A 15966-nucleotide genomic window follows, 5' to 3' on the forward strand; every position below is an offset into this window, starting at 1 on the left:
GAATCAACTGTAATGACTCCTTTTATTTACAATTTTGAGTCATCTCTTTTCTCTTGTTGTCTATTGTTTATCTTTCAAAAAGATCTGTGTATACTGTTTATCTCTTCAAAAAAATCAGCTCTTAGTTTCATCAATCTTTTCTCTTGTCTTTTTAGTCTATATTTTCACTTTAATCTTTGTTCCTTCCTTCCTTCTACCAACCTTGGGTTTAGTTCTTTATCTAGTTCCTTGAGGTATACGTAAGTTGTTTATTTGAGATCTCTTTTTTCTTAATGTACACTATCCACTTCCCTCTTAGAATTGCTTATTTGCATCCTGTAAGTTTTAGTATATTGTTTCCATTTTTATTTGTCTCAAGATTTTTCAAATTTTTCTTTTCATTTTTCTTTCATTGAACCAATGGTTACAGGGATATGTTGTTCAATCTCCACATACTTGTGAGTTTTCTAGTTTTTTTCTTATAACAGATTTCTACTTTTATACCATTGTGATCAGAAAAAGTGCCTGATAGATTTCAATATTTTAAAATTTGTTAAGACTTGTCTTTTAGCCTAACATATGATCTGTCCTGGAGAATGTTTCATATGTGCTTGAGAAGAATCCGCATTCTGCTTCTTTTGGATAGAACGTTCTGTAAACATCTGTTAAACCATCTGGTCAAACATACTGTTTACATCCAGTGTTTCCTTACTGATTTTCTGTCTGGATGATCTATCTATTGTCGAAAATGGCATACTGAAGTCTCCTACTGCTCTACTGCTGTTTCTCTCTTCAGTTCTGTGAATATGTGCTTTATATATTTAGGTGTTCCTATCTCAGGTGCATGAACATTTACAAATGTTATGCCCTCTTGATAAACTGACCCCTTTATCATCAGAAATGAAATTCTTATTTTCAAAGTCAATATTAAGTTCATATATTAAAATAACCACTTACCTTTAAGAGCTTCACAGTGCTTTTTAATTGCTACAGGAGTCAAATGTAGAAAATTAGGGATCTAAAATAGAGGAAATAAAGGATAAATTAGCCTAATGTCTCAAAAACATAAAGTTTAGTTTTCATAAAAATAAGTCCTAAACACAACAAACCTTTATAATAAATAAAATTTAGTTTTTACAATATTAATTCTATGTCACATGTATTGTGAATTCAATAAATGAATTCCTTGAAATAGAGATTCATGATGTATCTTATGATGATGATAGTGGAAAAAAAAAAAAATGCTGTTCTTATAGTCCTCTTCCCGCCACAAATCTACAGGTCTACATATTTCCCTTATAATACTGAAAGCACTGAAGGACACAGATTATTGTTTAATCATCCTAATTCCCCTAGTATACAAAAATAACTATTCAGGCTCCGACAGTCTTAACACTTTGGTTAACATCTAATCATCTCTATAAAAAAATATATACATGTATACAATTTTACATAAATGGAAACTTTTTTTAAAAATTTTAAAGATTTGTTTATTTGAGAGAGAGAGAACACAGGTGAGAGGGGCAGAGCAAGAGAGAGAATCTCAAACAGACTTGTCCTGCTGAGCGTGGAGCCCACTGTGGGGCTCAATCTCACAACCCTGAAATCATGACCTGAGAGCCAAAACCAGAAATCAGATGCTCAACCAACTATGCCACCCAGGTGCCCCTAAACTAAGTTCTCTTCTTTCATTTGAAGAAAAGATTAGTTTCCTCAACATTTGTTTTCTTCTATCTCTTGAAACATTCACAACTCCAAATTTCATCTACCCCTGTCTCTAGCAGCAGACAACTCCTTTTCCATATTACCAACTCATTTTTTACCATCTTTTAGCAAATTTTTTTTTGTTTTTCAAGACTTTCAAATATATGCTAAATGAAATAAATCAGAAAAAGACAAATACCATATGATTCCACTTACATGTGTAACCCAAAAAACAAAATAAACAAAAAGCAGAAACAGAGCCATAAATAAAGAACAAACTGATGGTTGTCAGAGGGAAGGGGCATGGAGGGATGAGAGAAATTGGTGAAGAGGAATGAGAGATACAGGGTTCCAGTTATGGAATAAATAAGTCATAGGGATAAAAGATAGAGCATAGAAAATAAGTTAATGGTATTTTAATAGTGCTATATATGACAGGTAGTAGCTACATTTGTGGTGAGCATAGTATAACACACAAACTTGTGGAATCACAACATTGTACACCTCAAACTAATGTAAAATTGCGTTGTCAACTATACTTCAATAAAAAGAAAAGAAAAAGATTCTCATATAGAAAACACAGTTCATATATTGACAACTGTACTTGTATATAACATTAAACATCTAAGATATGTATTCTCAGGCTAAGTGTATTCATATTTTCTTTAAAAAGTTTATAGTTCACAAATAATTATAGATGCTACCAACTAAAGCGTTTAATATGATGTATTTTCCTTCAAGAAATAAAGACGTTTAAGGACTATAACAATATTAAATAATATTCTACCTTTCTGGATAGAAAGTTTTAAAATCTCTTTTAGAAGTAGATTTCAAGGCCGCCTGGGTGGCTCTGTCACTTATGGATCTGCCTTCAGCTCGGGTCATAATCCAAGTTCTGGGATGGAGTCTTGCAATGGGATCCCTGCTCAGTGAGAAGCCTGCTTCTCCCTCTCTACCTCTGCCACTCCCCCTGCTTATGTTCACTCTCTCTTAAATAAATAAAATCTTAAAAAAAATTAATTAATTAATTAATTAATTAAAAAAATAACATAGATTTCAGCCCCTAATTCTCAATCTCAAATTAGGTTATTTCACTTTTCTTAGTTCCACTTAAAAGATAAGAAAATGGAATAGAAAAGAAGAAGCCAAAAGAGAAGCCACAGGATCAACTGATTACATTCTGAAATGCCCAAGGTTCTTTACAATATCCATTATTACCTGAAATAACATTTTTTTTTAAAGATTTTATTTATTTATTCATGAAAGACACAGAGGGAGAGACAAGCAGAGACATAGGCAGAGGGAGAAGCAGGCTCCATGCAGGAAGCCCGACACGGGACTCGATCCCGGGACTTTGGAATCATGCCTTGAGCCAAAGGCGGACGCACAACCCCTGAGCCACCCACACATCCCTGAAAAAAATTTTTTTAAACTAAAATATAGTAAGCTGTGGCTACATAGCAAATTTTGAAGTACAAGGCAGGGTAGGAGTGGGAAGTGGATCAGCATTTATTTCGATGTAAGTCTTAGCCAATGAATCAGCAATTTATCTTACCTTTAAAAGTTCTAGATTTCCCTCCTTTGCCAGAGGGACCCCCCTTTTTACTGGATAACCCATTCGAATGGGAAGAGGTACAGCAGAGGGTTTAAACGGTGCTGCAACAGGATAAACACTAGGCCAGTCTTGGTCAACAGTCATTTTCTCCGTCCTAGGAGGTAGTGCCTAAGGAATATAAAATAGTTAAATGCTTTAAATATGAACATCCTCTTTAATTTTAAAGCAAAAAAGCTACAATTAAAAGAAACATTAGCAGAATTGCAACCTATATAAAATCTGACCTCTTATAAAGCTGCTGCTATTCAAATGAAAAAACACCAAAACTACGTAATATTTTTGCACCATTTCTGCAAACCCTCTGGTAAGAATCTGCCCCCCCCTTTTAAGAATCCCCTTTAATAGCACATTTCCGTCACTAAAAATTTCTCTCAATGGATTTACTTAGACTTTTAGCAAATTTTTTAGATTTTGTGGAACAGTAACAATGTATTCTGAAATACTGATCTTCTTCAACTTACCATGAGTTTATTGGCATACTCAGTGTCCCAATCAAAGGTGAAAATGCTTTTAAATATGTCTAACCTATTGAACAGCATAGCTTAGCCTAGCTTGCCTAAAATGTGCTCAGAATGCTTATATTAGCCTACATTTGGGCAAAATCATCTAACACAACGCCTATTTTATAAAGTGTTGAATATGCCATATAATTTATTGAATACTGTACTGAAAGTTAAAAAAAAACGGTTATATGGGTACAGAATGGTTGTTAAGTCTATTGGTTATTTATCTTCATGACTATGTGACTGGCTGGGAGCTATGGCTAGTAGCCATTGCCCAGCACTGTGAAAGTTTCACACCCCGTAATGCTAGCCCAGGAAAAGATCAAACTAATTGAATAAATATGTAATGAGAAATTATGTCTCCTAGTTCCAGAGAATTCTCAGGGTATTGACAAAAAACAAAGACTACAGCCAACGCTCTGGCAGTTACCAAGTCCCCATCCCTTGTAAGCCTTCTTGGGCAGCACTTTCCTGCCTCATCATGAATATCTGCCTCACTTTAGAACTTGAGAAACCATTAAGATAGTATACAGTGGAGTACTTTAATAGTTTTACCTTCCTTCTCAGTGGTCTTTCGTGTCTGGATGTTCTGTCTGCTGTACCTAAAAAGACAACACCATAATTATGGAAAACTGAATAATGTACAGTCATTCAACACTGATCATGATCCCGTAACAAAAATGAAACAAGAATCCATTTTCTCTAGGACTAGATCATCTTAATGAAAGTCAGAAATAATTAAGAAAAGTCCAGAGTTACTTAAATAGAAAGTGCATTGTGATTGATGATACAGTAAACTCATCATCTAAAGAAATATTTTCAATAAATTTTCAAGGTTCATAGTCAAACTCCCTTTCCCAAGTTATGTTAATTATAAACATACTTGCTCATATTTGGAACTATTTAGTTCCACCAAAAAAAAAAAAAAAAAGACCATTTTCCTTCTGTATTACATATTCGAACTGCCAATGCTACAATAATGCCAATAACAAAAATCATGGCCATTCCTAATAAATCATATAACTATAGAAAATAGTAAATTATTTACATACAGTATATACCTTTCAAAATATTACCTTATGACTGTTTTGCTACATTACACTAATAATAGCTATAATTATTCAGCATTTTCATATACCAGATACTCAACTACATGCTTTTTACTATTAGCTCACTTAATCTTACTGTTCACAGTAACTGTAAGTACTATTATTATCCTTATTTAGAGGTCATTTAGAGCCAAGAAAACTAAGGATCAAAGAGTAAGGATGACAATGGTATTTCCTACAAGACTCTTTACACTCTGAACCACTTCTATCTCTAGCTTCATCTCCCTTCACAAGGTCCCACAGCTACACTAAATTTCCAGTACCAGACCCCTTTGGACTTTCTCCAAACTTACCATTCTTTCTGTGGGGAATGTGCCTCCCTTCCATCTGTCTGGCTTCTCTCCCCCTCTGCCTCCCCACCTCATTTCTTTATCTGACAAATCTTATTAACCCCTTGATAGTAACTCATTTATTCATTCAAAAATCATCTGAGTGATATTGTGTACCAGAAACGGAGAAGGCAGCAATGAACAAGAGAAAGACCCTGCTTTCACAGAATGTAGTGTCTGTCATATAAGATCACTAATTAACATACTGCATATGGCAACATATAGCAGGGGACAAAACGTAGTCAATTAGTTGGAGAAAATCTCCCTAAAGAACTGGATGTTAAGCTAAAACCTTAAGGATGAACAGGAGGTAGCCCTGGGACAGGCAAGTGAGAAAAGTGTTCTATGGAGAAAAGGAGATGGAAAATCAATGGAAAAAGTTCAATATGGCTGAAACTTAAGACTAGAACAGAAAGAGCACTAGGAAAAGAGGTTGGAAATGTTTAATAAGCACCTCAACTTATAACACATCACTGACAAGAGTTCTTGATTTTGTTCTTCCAGCCTTACTGATCCCTGTAAATGATACTGCTCTTTGTCCAATTGCCCAGGATAAAAATCTAACAGGCTTCCTGAGACTTTTCCTCATGCCCTCATAACAAATCCATCAGTAAGTCCTCCTAGCTGTACCTTCAAAATACATCCCATATCCAACCACACCACCTTCTCTGCTATTACCTCAATCTAACTCACCATCATTTCATTTGGACTACTGCAAAAGCTTCCAAACTGATCTCCTGGATTTCACTCTTATCCCCACCAAAATTTGTTTTCCACACAGTAGTCAGCGATCTTTTAAAAGTATAAATCAGAGGCGCTTGGGTAGCTCAGTTGGTTAAGCATGTGACTCTCAACTGCAGCTCAAGTCATCATCTCAGAATCATGGGACTGATCCCCATGTCAGGCTCCATGCTCAGCACAGAGTCTGCTTGTCCCTCTCCCTCTGCTCTCCCCCTGCCCCCGCTCAAATTAATTAATTAATTAAATTTAATTAAAGTATAAATCATTTCCATGTTCAAAGCCTTCCAATATAATCCCAAACTCATAATAAAACCCAAACCAAATGCATAAAAGCCATTGTGAGACCAGATCATTACTTATCTTTCCAACATCTTAGACTACCACTCTATGTTCACTCACCTACAAGTTGACTTTCTTCTGTTCCTTGATCACACCTCTAAGCTTGTTCTCACTTCTGCACCTTTGCACTTGCAGATCCCTATGCCAACAATGCTCTTTCCCTGCATCTCAGCATGGTATATACTTTGCTCAAATGTCAACTCAAGGAGGTCTTTCCTGATTACCCAATCTCTTCCTACTCTATAGCCAGTATCCCTCTAATCCATCATTCTCAATACCCTGCTTTATTTTCCTTCAAAGCGCTAATCACCACCTGACATCACACTGACATTGTTTTGTTTACAGTCTGACTTTCCCAAAAGAATGTAAACTTCATGAGTTGAGAGATCTTGCTATATCCCAGTACCTAAAACACTACCCAGCACGCAGCAGGAGTTAGGTATCTATAGAACGAATTAAAAAAAAGAAAAATTTAAAGGACACAAGCATTAAGACTATCAAGAGCCGCTCTGACGAGTTAGGGAATTTATCCTATCTTAGAGCAGTGAGAAACCGTTTGCAGGTTTTGAACACGGGGGTGGCAAGGTTCAAGACTCGCTTTCTGAATACTTCACTCCGGCTGTGAGACTTCCACGTAGGAGACCCGGAGTACAAATCGGGACCAGTGAAGAAAACTACTGTCGGAGTGAGAGAAAGATGGTGAACCGTGGATACTACGAAGGTTAGAGACGTTAGTTATAGACGGCAGCATGGACAGCACCTGGTGAGTGCCTGGACGAGCCCCCTCCGTGACTTAGCTTTCCCGCACTCCCGTGCGCTCTTCCCCACGCCCCGGCGTTACTGTGTGCACGCTTCCATTACAACCCCTCGCACTGCACTGCACAGCACAGGCCTCCGTTAACAAACCTCCCTCTTCCACAGGCTCTTCCAAGGCAAGAACGGTAGCCTGAATGAAGCCGTCGAACGCCTGGTTGGGTGAAGGTCACGCCATTTGATGGCAGAGCTGGGGCGGGAATGCAGAGCCGCAGTTTGTTCCAGGCCAGCTGCATGCTCCTCTTTTAACAGTCGAGCAAACCCATGGGTCAGCACTGCCCCCCGCCCCCCAAACCTCCGCGGGGACCAGTAACTACAGTGACCCTGGGCCGGTGGCCGCGCAAGGGAGCACGGGAAAGCGCAGGTCTCTGAGGACGTGAGGGGACGTGAGGGGACGGGGGGAGGGGCAGGCTCGCTTCGGCCAGAGCACCTAGGAGCACGAACAGGCGACTAGGAGCCCAGTGACACCGGCACAGAGAAGAGACCCACGCCTACTTCGGCTTTCCTACTGGGAGGGCCAGCGACAGGCCGGCGGAAGACGTACGGGCTCCCCCCCAGACCGTGAGAACTCCGCCACCGCGGCGGCCATCATGGATTCCGTATCCCGCCCTCTCACCTCCCTCAGAGCCCGGAGGCGACGCGACTGACACTCACGCGGGCTTGGTATCGCAGAGAGAGCGGCCGGAGTCACGGAGGTGCAGAAGGCACGCAGGGTCCTGGCCCCCGGCTGCAGGACCAGCCCCGCGGGGAGCGTGGCGGCCGCCATGCCGGCGAGGACGGCAAGCCGCGCGGGACAAACGCCGTCGGGCTCCGAGGGGCGGGTCTGCGGCCGCTTCCGCGCAGGTTCGCCCCGCCTCGCCCCGCCCTCAGGGCGGGGAAGCGGAAAACAGGTGGGCTTGCGAAGGCAGCCCCGGGTCACTGGTGCAGGATTACCCCAGCGCAGGAAAAGGAATGAAAAGAAAACAAAAAAGTTAAAAAAAAAAAAAAAAAAAAATCTAAGCAGCGAGTCCGAAGAGGACCCTAAGGGGTGGGGGAAGTGTGGCTTACAGAGAGCAAATGTGGTCTGGGTGGGATTCCGGATGGCCCAGGGGTCTAACTCCTTTGCCACTGCTGCTTTTCCACACTTTCTTGGTTTAAAGAAGTCTTGAGCTGGTGCAAGTGATATACATACTCAAAGGACGAGACAGTATCTGAGAGTAGTTCAACGGGTGGCCTCTTTACCCAGGCTACTTGAGTTTAAAAATTGATTTTTTTTTTTCTTGGCTGAGCTGATCCTAATCAAGTTAATATAAAGTTCTGGGTGACATATTAGCATTCAATTACACCCTGTGCGTAGGCTGTAACTGTTATCAGTGATGTGGTTAGCTCCTTTGTAGATCAGGTTAGAATTACAAAAAGTCAGGGCAGCCCGGGTGGCTAAGTGGTTTAGCACCACCTTCAGCCTGGGGCCTGATCCCAGACACCCGGGATGGAGTCCCACGTGGGGCTCCCTGCATGGAACCTGCTTTCCCCCTCTGTCTGTCTCGTGAGTAAATAAATAAAATCTTTTTTTAAAAAAGTTTACAAAAAGTCAGAACTCCTCAGGACCTAGAAAATAATGGTCATGCTTTAGCTGAGATCTCTTTATTTTTTTACCCTATTTCTACAAACAGGTATCAATCTGTGTCTGTGGAGGTCTTCCTCCTCGAGACATCTTTGATTGGAACCTGTTTTGATGATCTCTACCCTAGGATGGATTAACATACAACCTTAATAAAATTATCCTTTTTTTTTTTTAACTAAGTGCTCATAATATTTAACCAGAGTACAAAATTATGATAAGAATAACTGGGAACAAACATGACTGACTCTTGGTAAGCATACAAAGTAGAGCAGAGGAATGCAGGTCTCAGAGTACTGTGTGTGTGTAAGCATTCAGCGTGCTATGGACATCAATCAGTATTGGGTTGGGGTAGGGGGGATAACGGGCATGATAAGACAAGCATTTTTGATAATCACCACCCCCATCTTTTCTGGCCTTTTACTCTGCCGTAATGTTCCAAAGCAGAAGTACAGTATATTAGGTGTACTAGCTTCCTGGGGAGGCTGTAACAAAGTATTGCAAACCGAGTGACTTAAAACAAAAGAAATTTATTCTCTCACAGTTATAGACATTAAAAATCCAAAATCCAGGTGTGTTAGCAAGGTTGGTTCTGTGAAAATGAGTAAAAGGAAATCTCATTTAAAATGAAGTCTAGGGGATTCCCTGGGTGGCTCAGCGGTTTAGTGCCTGCCTTCAGCCCAGGGCCTGATCCTGGAGACCCGGGATCGAGTCCCACGTCGGGCTCCCTGCATGGAGCCTGCTTCTCCCTCTGTCTCTGCCTCTCTCTCTCTCTCTGTCATAAATAAATAATAAATAAAGTCTAGAGCCTGGGTGGCTAAGCGGTAAGCATCTGTCTGCCTTAGGCTCAGGATGTGATCCTGGAGTCCGGGATCAGGATGGAGTCCCACATCAGGCTCCCTGCATGGAGCCTGCTTCTCCCTTTGCTTGTGTCTCTGACTCTCTCTCTGTGTCTCTCCTGAATACATAAATAAAATCTTTTTAAAAATAAATAAAATTAAGTCTAGAGGCCAGAAGCGGGAGCTCCCATGTTCTACCACAAGTCATCAATAGCAGAACCCAACAGGAAGACAGTAAAGGCACTTGAAAGTTTTGCACATGGATACCACTTTACTAGGCCCAGCAGGAGAAAAAAGTTGTTCTCTTACCCCTGCAGCAGCCCAATGAGAGACCATCACAATTCAGCCAATGAAAAGCCACCATGCCTCCAACTCCCAGTACTCCACTGGACTTGGCCTGGGTAACAGTCCCTCCCAACTCCCCTCTTCTCTAACAGAGCAGTCCTCTCCTTTGTTTTCTGGCCTTGCCAATGGATTTGCCATAGCTTGCATGTCCTGAATGGCAATTCTCCGCTAATCCCTAGTAAACCCATTTTTGCTCTAAAATAACTGACAGTTTTAACAATTCCTTGAGGGGGCAGCCCCCGGTGGCCCAGTGGTTTAGCGCCCCCTTCAGCCCAGGACATGGTCCTGGGGACCCGGGATGGAGTCCCACGTCAGGCTCCCTGCATGGAGCCTGCTTCTCCCTCTGCCTGTGTCTCTGCCTCTCTCTCTCTGTCATGAATAAATATTTTTTTAAAAATTCCTTCTGGAAGTTCTGAGACTCTGTTTATGCCTCCCTCCTCGCTTCTGATGGTTTGCAGACAATCCGTAGCTTGTAGACACAGGACTCCAATCTCTGCTTCTGTCTTCACATGGTGTTCTACCCTTTTTAAGATTAAAAGCACAGCCTTTTAGTCAGATGGATGTGGGGTTTGAATCCAGGCTGTTTCTTTGTGATCTGGGGAAAATCAACCTAACATCTCTGAGCTTTACTTTCATGGAAAATGGGAACAATATCTTCTTCAGGGCTGTTGTGATTAAGTCATTATGTTTCAGGATGCAGAATATAAATGGTGGCCATTGGAATTAAGCTCACGGTCAATACAGTAGTTATTTTTGCTCTCTCTAGCTTGTATATTTTAGTATGATCAAGTACAAGTCCTACACCATACACATTTAGGGACAAAAGGAGTATGAATCCTTCTGGAATTAGTTTATATTCAGATATTTCTTAATTTCTGAGCGAGAAGTTGAGACTTAGGTCCTCACCCTGCCTTCCTGTGCTTTCTTTTTGTCTGTCTCCCTAAGACATTAGTGGACAGGTATCACCAGAATTAGAGGAGCTAGAGAAATACTATTTTCCCAGGCATCAAGTACAATAAGGTTCTTTCCATATTAAAGTTAACTCATTTGTAATGCTGTCAACAGGCAATAATGTTTCATACAATGTAAAGTATGTACGTAGGAGTTACATAAGTTACTTAAGAATTACATAATTTTCAATTGGAAAAACATTTTTTTTAAAGATTTTATTTATTGAGAGACACACAGAGAGAAGCAGAGACATAGGCAGAGGGAGAAGCAGGCTTCCTGCGGGGAGCCTGATGTGGGACTCGATCCCAGGGCCTCGGAATCACGACCTGCGCTGAAGGCAGATGCTCGACCACTGAGCCAGCCAGGTGCTCCTGAAAAAGTTCTTAAAAATGCAGCCGCTTGCTTATGATAATCTTTACTTCAGCTTTTACGATCAAACTATGGCCCCACATGTTATGTAGCCAGTGCTGTGTGGAATGATTTTAAATAACAAGGTTTTTTACAATGGGCTTTTATTATATCTAAAACCTGAATCAATCCAGTGACTTCTGTCAGAGAGCTACTTTTAGTAAGAATGAACTTTTTAAAAAGTGAGTGAACAAAGTGTGTCTACTCACAAGCAGGATAGACAATATCCAGGTATGTGAATGGACTTTGCAACCTAAATATCCATCAAAATAGTATTGCTTAAATATATTATGGTGTATACATACAATATAGATTATTAAATCTCATGCTGGGATGATGCAAGAGGATGAGCTTGTCTACTAAAGTGAAATATTTTTTCTTTTTGCCTTACAGGCCAGTCTCATTGTGCACATTCAGTTCAGAGGATGCTAATATAAACCTTGCCCATCTCTCTCAGCCCATCTTCCTTACTCAGACAGTTCCCAATCAGCTCTCTGATGGAGACACAATCTTCCGTGTCCAGGACAAATTGTGCCACAGCCTTCCCTCCTGGTAGATGGCCCGTCACAGTCTCACTTTTGACACTGTCCAGGACAACTCCTCTGATGTCTTTGGGCTTTCCGGGCACCCCAAAGATGATAAACAGCCCCAGACAATCCTCTCCTATCAAGTTACAGAACTCCTCCAGCTTATCAAATCGACTTCTCTTCCTGGAAGACTCCTCTGCCTTGGATTCTAGATTTGAGAAGTTGTAAGGCTTAGATTCCACAACAGGAAGAGAAGACATCTGCAGAGTCTGCACTGCCAGCTGAAGCCTGATTTGTTTATCAGATCCCCAAAAGGTCCAAATCCAGTCTGCACCAAACAGAACAGCTTGGTGCTTGGTCATCTTGGTGGTGGTGAGCCACTCATCAACTCCCTTTTCTTGGCAATAAGTAATAAAGTGGATTAAGAAGATCTCATTCAGAGTATTTGAAGCTGGCCACAGATTGCTGAGAGGATCTTCAAATCCAAGATACTCCTTCAGTTTCTGAGCTGCATGGACTATAGCTTCAGTGACCACCTCACAGACGCCAGAAACCTCTTTGCTGTCCTTCAGGGGTAACTGTTGCGATGATTTTTGCCCCATTTTCTCTGCATCTAATCAATGCTGCTTCCAAAGATCAAACATGTGAAGCTCATTCAGAATGACTTCTTTCAGAGTAGAAGTTTTACAACGAAGTCACATCTGTTACTGCAGTCCCAGTTTTCCGACTACATCGATGTGGTGTAGCTAAGCATATATACACACAGCTAAACAAACATGTCAGGTCTCCCTGTTTGCTAACGAGGTGTGTTGTAGTCAGCTTCCTGCTGGTTTATTAAGTTAGAGATGATTAACTTTCATCAAAAACACCTGTTCTTTTCCAGTTATATTCACTCTACATCTAATATTTGGCAATCTCTTCCAAGATAGGTTTCTGCTTTTCAAATTTTACTACAATTAAAAATAGTATTTAGGGCTTTAAAGAACCATCTACAACTAACATTCAACTTTGCTGGTGAGTCATTTCCCTTCGCCTTTCTAATAATTCCTCCTCTGCCTTTGATTCCTTACCCCCAGCCCAGCTGCCTGTTTCCTTTCATACAGAAATTCCTCAAAGTCCTCATATTTCTACCTGTTGATATGTGCTGGAACCCTCCCCCTCATATATTTGTGAGAGTCTGCAAACTATATAGCATTTGTATCACTGTTCTATATTCCAGGAATAAAGCCTCCTGGGGATTCTGAACGAGAAAAGTAACAGACAATAAAAACATGACACAATTATCAATTGACTTTATTTCTTTTCATACAGTAATACCAGCAGTGTACAATGTTTTGTAAATAAAATATATATCATCAAAAAAATTTTAACTTTATCACATACCATCAGTTATGTTACACTGCCCTGAATAAAGAATATTTGGCATCTATAACAGTCTCCTGGTATTTTTTAACCAGGTTTGAATAAGAAACTTTTTCAAATAGTGACATATGTTCACATTAAAACAAAACACTAATATTTAAGAGTCCAATACAGTCACCAAACGATGAATGGAAGGGAGCAAAAGATTATTAGCATCAAGTCATTTTAGTTACAAATAAACTGTAATTTAGTATTACAGGCCCTTTGTTGAAAAGCTTGGTAACCTGTTAATAGCTTGTAAGATCATACCAGTGACATTCAAATATGATTTATAAGCAAGTCTACTGGCATATATCAAACTGCCCACCCCATGCCAGTTTTGGAAAACCTGTCTTTACAAAGTTGGCTATCAGGAGAAGTGATGTGGTGAATAAAAAATAGGGTATTTTTTCTAATACCCCTAAAAAAATGATAAACACAGTAAGTTTTCTGCCACAGCTACTTCCTTTATAAATGCTATTTGGGCCCTGTGCTATAGAAAAACATGAACTACATGTTCTCATCACAATATAGCCATTATGAAACTCATTTTGCAGCCTCAGCATTACTGAACTCTGAGACAAACTTTTCAAATATCCAGCTTCTTAAAAAAAGAATCCCATTCACTGATAGCCTGAGACATGTAGAATTAATAACATTAGGTATATTGTTAGTATTTTGATGTAATGATATATTTAGCAAAAAGGAAAATAAGCAGCTTAATACTGTAAAGGTTTTTGTTTTTGTTTCTTCAGGAATCATTTCTACAAATTTGGGGGGAACTTCTGAATCCATTCGAGTTAATAGTATTTTAAGCGTCCCTGGAGTTCTTCCTTTTGAGGTGAAAGGATCCAAGGTGAAGGTTAAAACTTTTAAACTCTTCAACGGTTTTGTGATGTGTCATCAAAGAAGGAGTATTTCAGTTGGGATGATTGATATTAATATCATTTTTAATATCATTAAAATTCAATTGTGGAGAAGGACGATCATCCCGACTTTTCGGAGAACCAGTTAGTGTATGGCAATTTTGAGCACTCTTTTTGCTTTTCACTGTCTTCCTTATGTCACAAAATAAAAGTTCTATATTCTATGTACTAAATATATACACATATTTAGAAAAATATATAAAATAGGACAATAAGAGGCAAGTGGAGATGTGGCTGGCATTTAGTGGGCACACTGAATGCTTGAAGAAATTCCACATACTGATTTTGAAAGCATGTAATATCTCATTTTGATGGCTGCAGTGCTGTCACACGAACATGACAAAATCATCCTGCTTCCCAAATCCTGCATATTGTGAATGTGAATGGAAACACTATGGTAAAACAGTCATATTAAATGCAACACTTTAAATATAATATATCACAGATTTTTACATTAAATAGAGGAAAGACAATTATACTCTCATTCACCAGTGTCTCATTTTTCATGGCATCTTCAGAATAGGCACACACTCCCTGCTTTCCATTTCCACTTCTGAGAAGGTGGGATGATAAACAATATACAATCTGCAGCTTGTTATATATTCTGTGAGTGTTTGAGAAATCAAATGGAGAATAGGTGAGGGAGGCTCCTAATGCTCATCCAAGTGCTGTGGTTAAACATTGGAGTCTTCATCTGTAATGCTGGCACTGGGGGAACGGGCAGCGAAATCTCTAAACATGTCATCCTCCTTCAGCATGTGCTGGAAAACAAGGAGATGGGGGTCACACACCCTGGGAGCCAGGAGCTCAGATCTACATATCCTCCACTGAACATGCAGCCCTTTGGGGTTATTTTTAAACATCTTTTATTTTTTAGAAGATTTGAGAGGGAGAGGGAGCATGAGCACGTGCACGCATGTGCAGAGGGAGGGGGAGAAGCAGACTCCCTGCTGAGCAAGGAGTGGGAATGTGGGGCTCCATCCCAGGACCTTGAGATCATGACCTGAGCCAACGGCAGAGGCTTAACCAGCTGAGCCACCCAGGCACCCCCTAGACATCTTTTTTATCTTATTTGATGATTATTTTTAAAGATTGTATTTTTAGGGCATCTCTATGCCCAACATATGGCTTGAACTCACAACCCCAGGATGAAGAGTCGCATGCTCTGTGGACTGAGACAGCTAGGCGCCCTTTAGAGTAACATTTTGACTTCATCTTACAGACTTACTGTGAGATTGTTGATGCCTTCAGAGAATGCTCCTATCTGTCTCACTGTCCCTTCTGAATCTTCCATCTGCAAAGAATATACCATCCCATGACCTATGCGTTTGAATGCTCTTAAAGAAAGTATAGCAAAATGAGCAAAAGTCTAAGGAGAAATAATGAAAAGTGCTACTGAATGGGATAGGCAAGACCGAACACTTCTGACGATACCTCCTTTCTTTACAGCAACTAGATGTTAAAAACAAGAAGGAACAACACTTTACTGACTTTACTGGCACATCTAACCTAATGCTCTGATGCTGACAATGACATTAAAAGATTGACGATAGAGGGCAAATTTCAAATCCATGACTTCGTACTGAAACGACTACATGAGCTGTGTATTTCCAACTGGATTTGATACACAGATTTCCTTGATACAGAGACAGAATAACACAGGTGAACAGCCAGGCTTTGAAGCTGGCCTGGCAAGTTGGAACCCCACCCAGTTCTTCTAGCAGCTCTTCTATCTTGGGTAAGTTACTTAACCTTGCCAGGCCTCAGTTTCCTTCTCTTTAAAAGGAGGATAACAATGCTCTGTTTTAGGGTCACCGTGAAAGTTGACCTATGTTAA

General features: G+C 40.2%; 3 protein-coding genes across 55 annotated transcripts in view; all 3 read right to left on the bottom strand.

Annotated features, from left to right (window-relative positions):
* The window catches only part of MRPS35 (mitochondrial ribosomal protein S35), a 47690-nt gene extending 39724 nt beyond the window's left edge, over nt 1–7966 (bottom strand). Inside the window, exons 1-4 of one of the 4 annotated variants that reach the window (XM_025995055.2) lie at nt 7787–7966; nt 4357–4403; nt 3239–3406; nt 937–997 (exon numbers count right to left, since the gene is read on the bottom strand). In XM_025995055.2, coding sequence (XP_025850840.1) covers nt 937–997; nt 3239–3406; nt 4357–4403; nt 7787–7898 — 388 coding nt within the window. In that variant the 5' untranslated portion in view covers nt 7899–7966. Of the gene's footprint in view, nt 1–936; nt 998–3238; nt 3407–4356; nt 4404–7079; nt 7607–7748 lie in introns of those variants that run through there. The other 3 variants (XM_025995056.2, XM_072765711.1, XM_025995058.2) reach the window with 3 other exon arrangements.
* Nucleotides 7967–11543: 3577 nt separating this feature from the next.
* Nucleotides 11544–13079, bottom strand: REP15 (RAB15 effector protein). The gene has a single exon (XM_025995059.2). It carries the CDS (start codon nt 12402–12404, stop codon nt 11694–11696), a length of 711 nt encoding a protein of 236 aa, XP_025850844.1. The 5' UTR covers nt 12405–13079; the 3' UTR covers nt 11544–11693.
* The window catches only part of PPFIBP1 (PPFIA binding protein 1), a 167085-nt gene continuing 164196 nt past the window's right edge, over nt 13078–15966 (bottom strand). For all 50 annotated transcript variants that reach the window (XM_025995054.2, XM_072765707.1, XM_072765695.1 and 47 more), the window contains 2 exons: nt 15358–15423; nt 13078–14890 (listed from right to left, as the gene is read on the bottom strand). In XM_025995054.2, coding sequence (XP_025850839.1) covers nt 14804–14890; nt 15358–15423 — 153 coding nt within the window. In that variant the 3' untranslated portion in view covers nt 13078–14803. The remainder of the gene's footprint in view (nt 14891–15357; nt 15424–15966) is intronic.

The sequence above is a fragment of the Vulpes vulpes genome, chromosome 8, assembly GCF_048418805.1.
Source record: "Vulpes vulpes isolate BD-2025 chromosome 8, VulVul3, whole genome shotgun sequence".
NCBI classification, from domain to species: Eukaryota; Metazoa; Chordata; class Mammalia; order Carnivora; family Canidae; genus Vulpes; species Vulpes vulpes.

Coding starts and splice junctions, on each gene's coding strand:
- REP15 (XM_025995059.2), bottom strand. CDS start 12,404: ATGGGGCAAAAATCATCGCAACAGTTACCCCTGAAGGACAGCAAAGAG.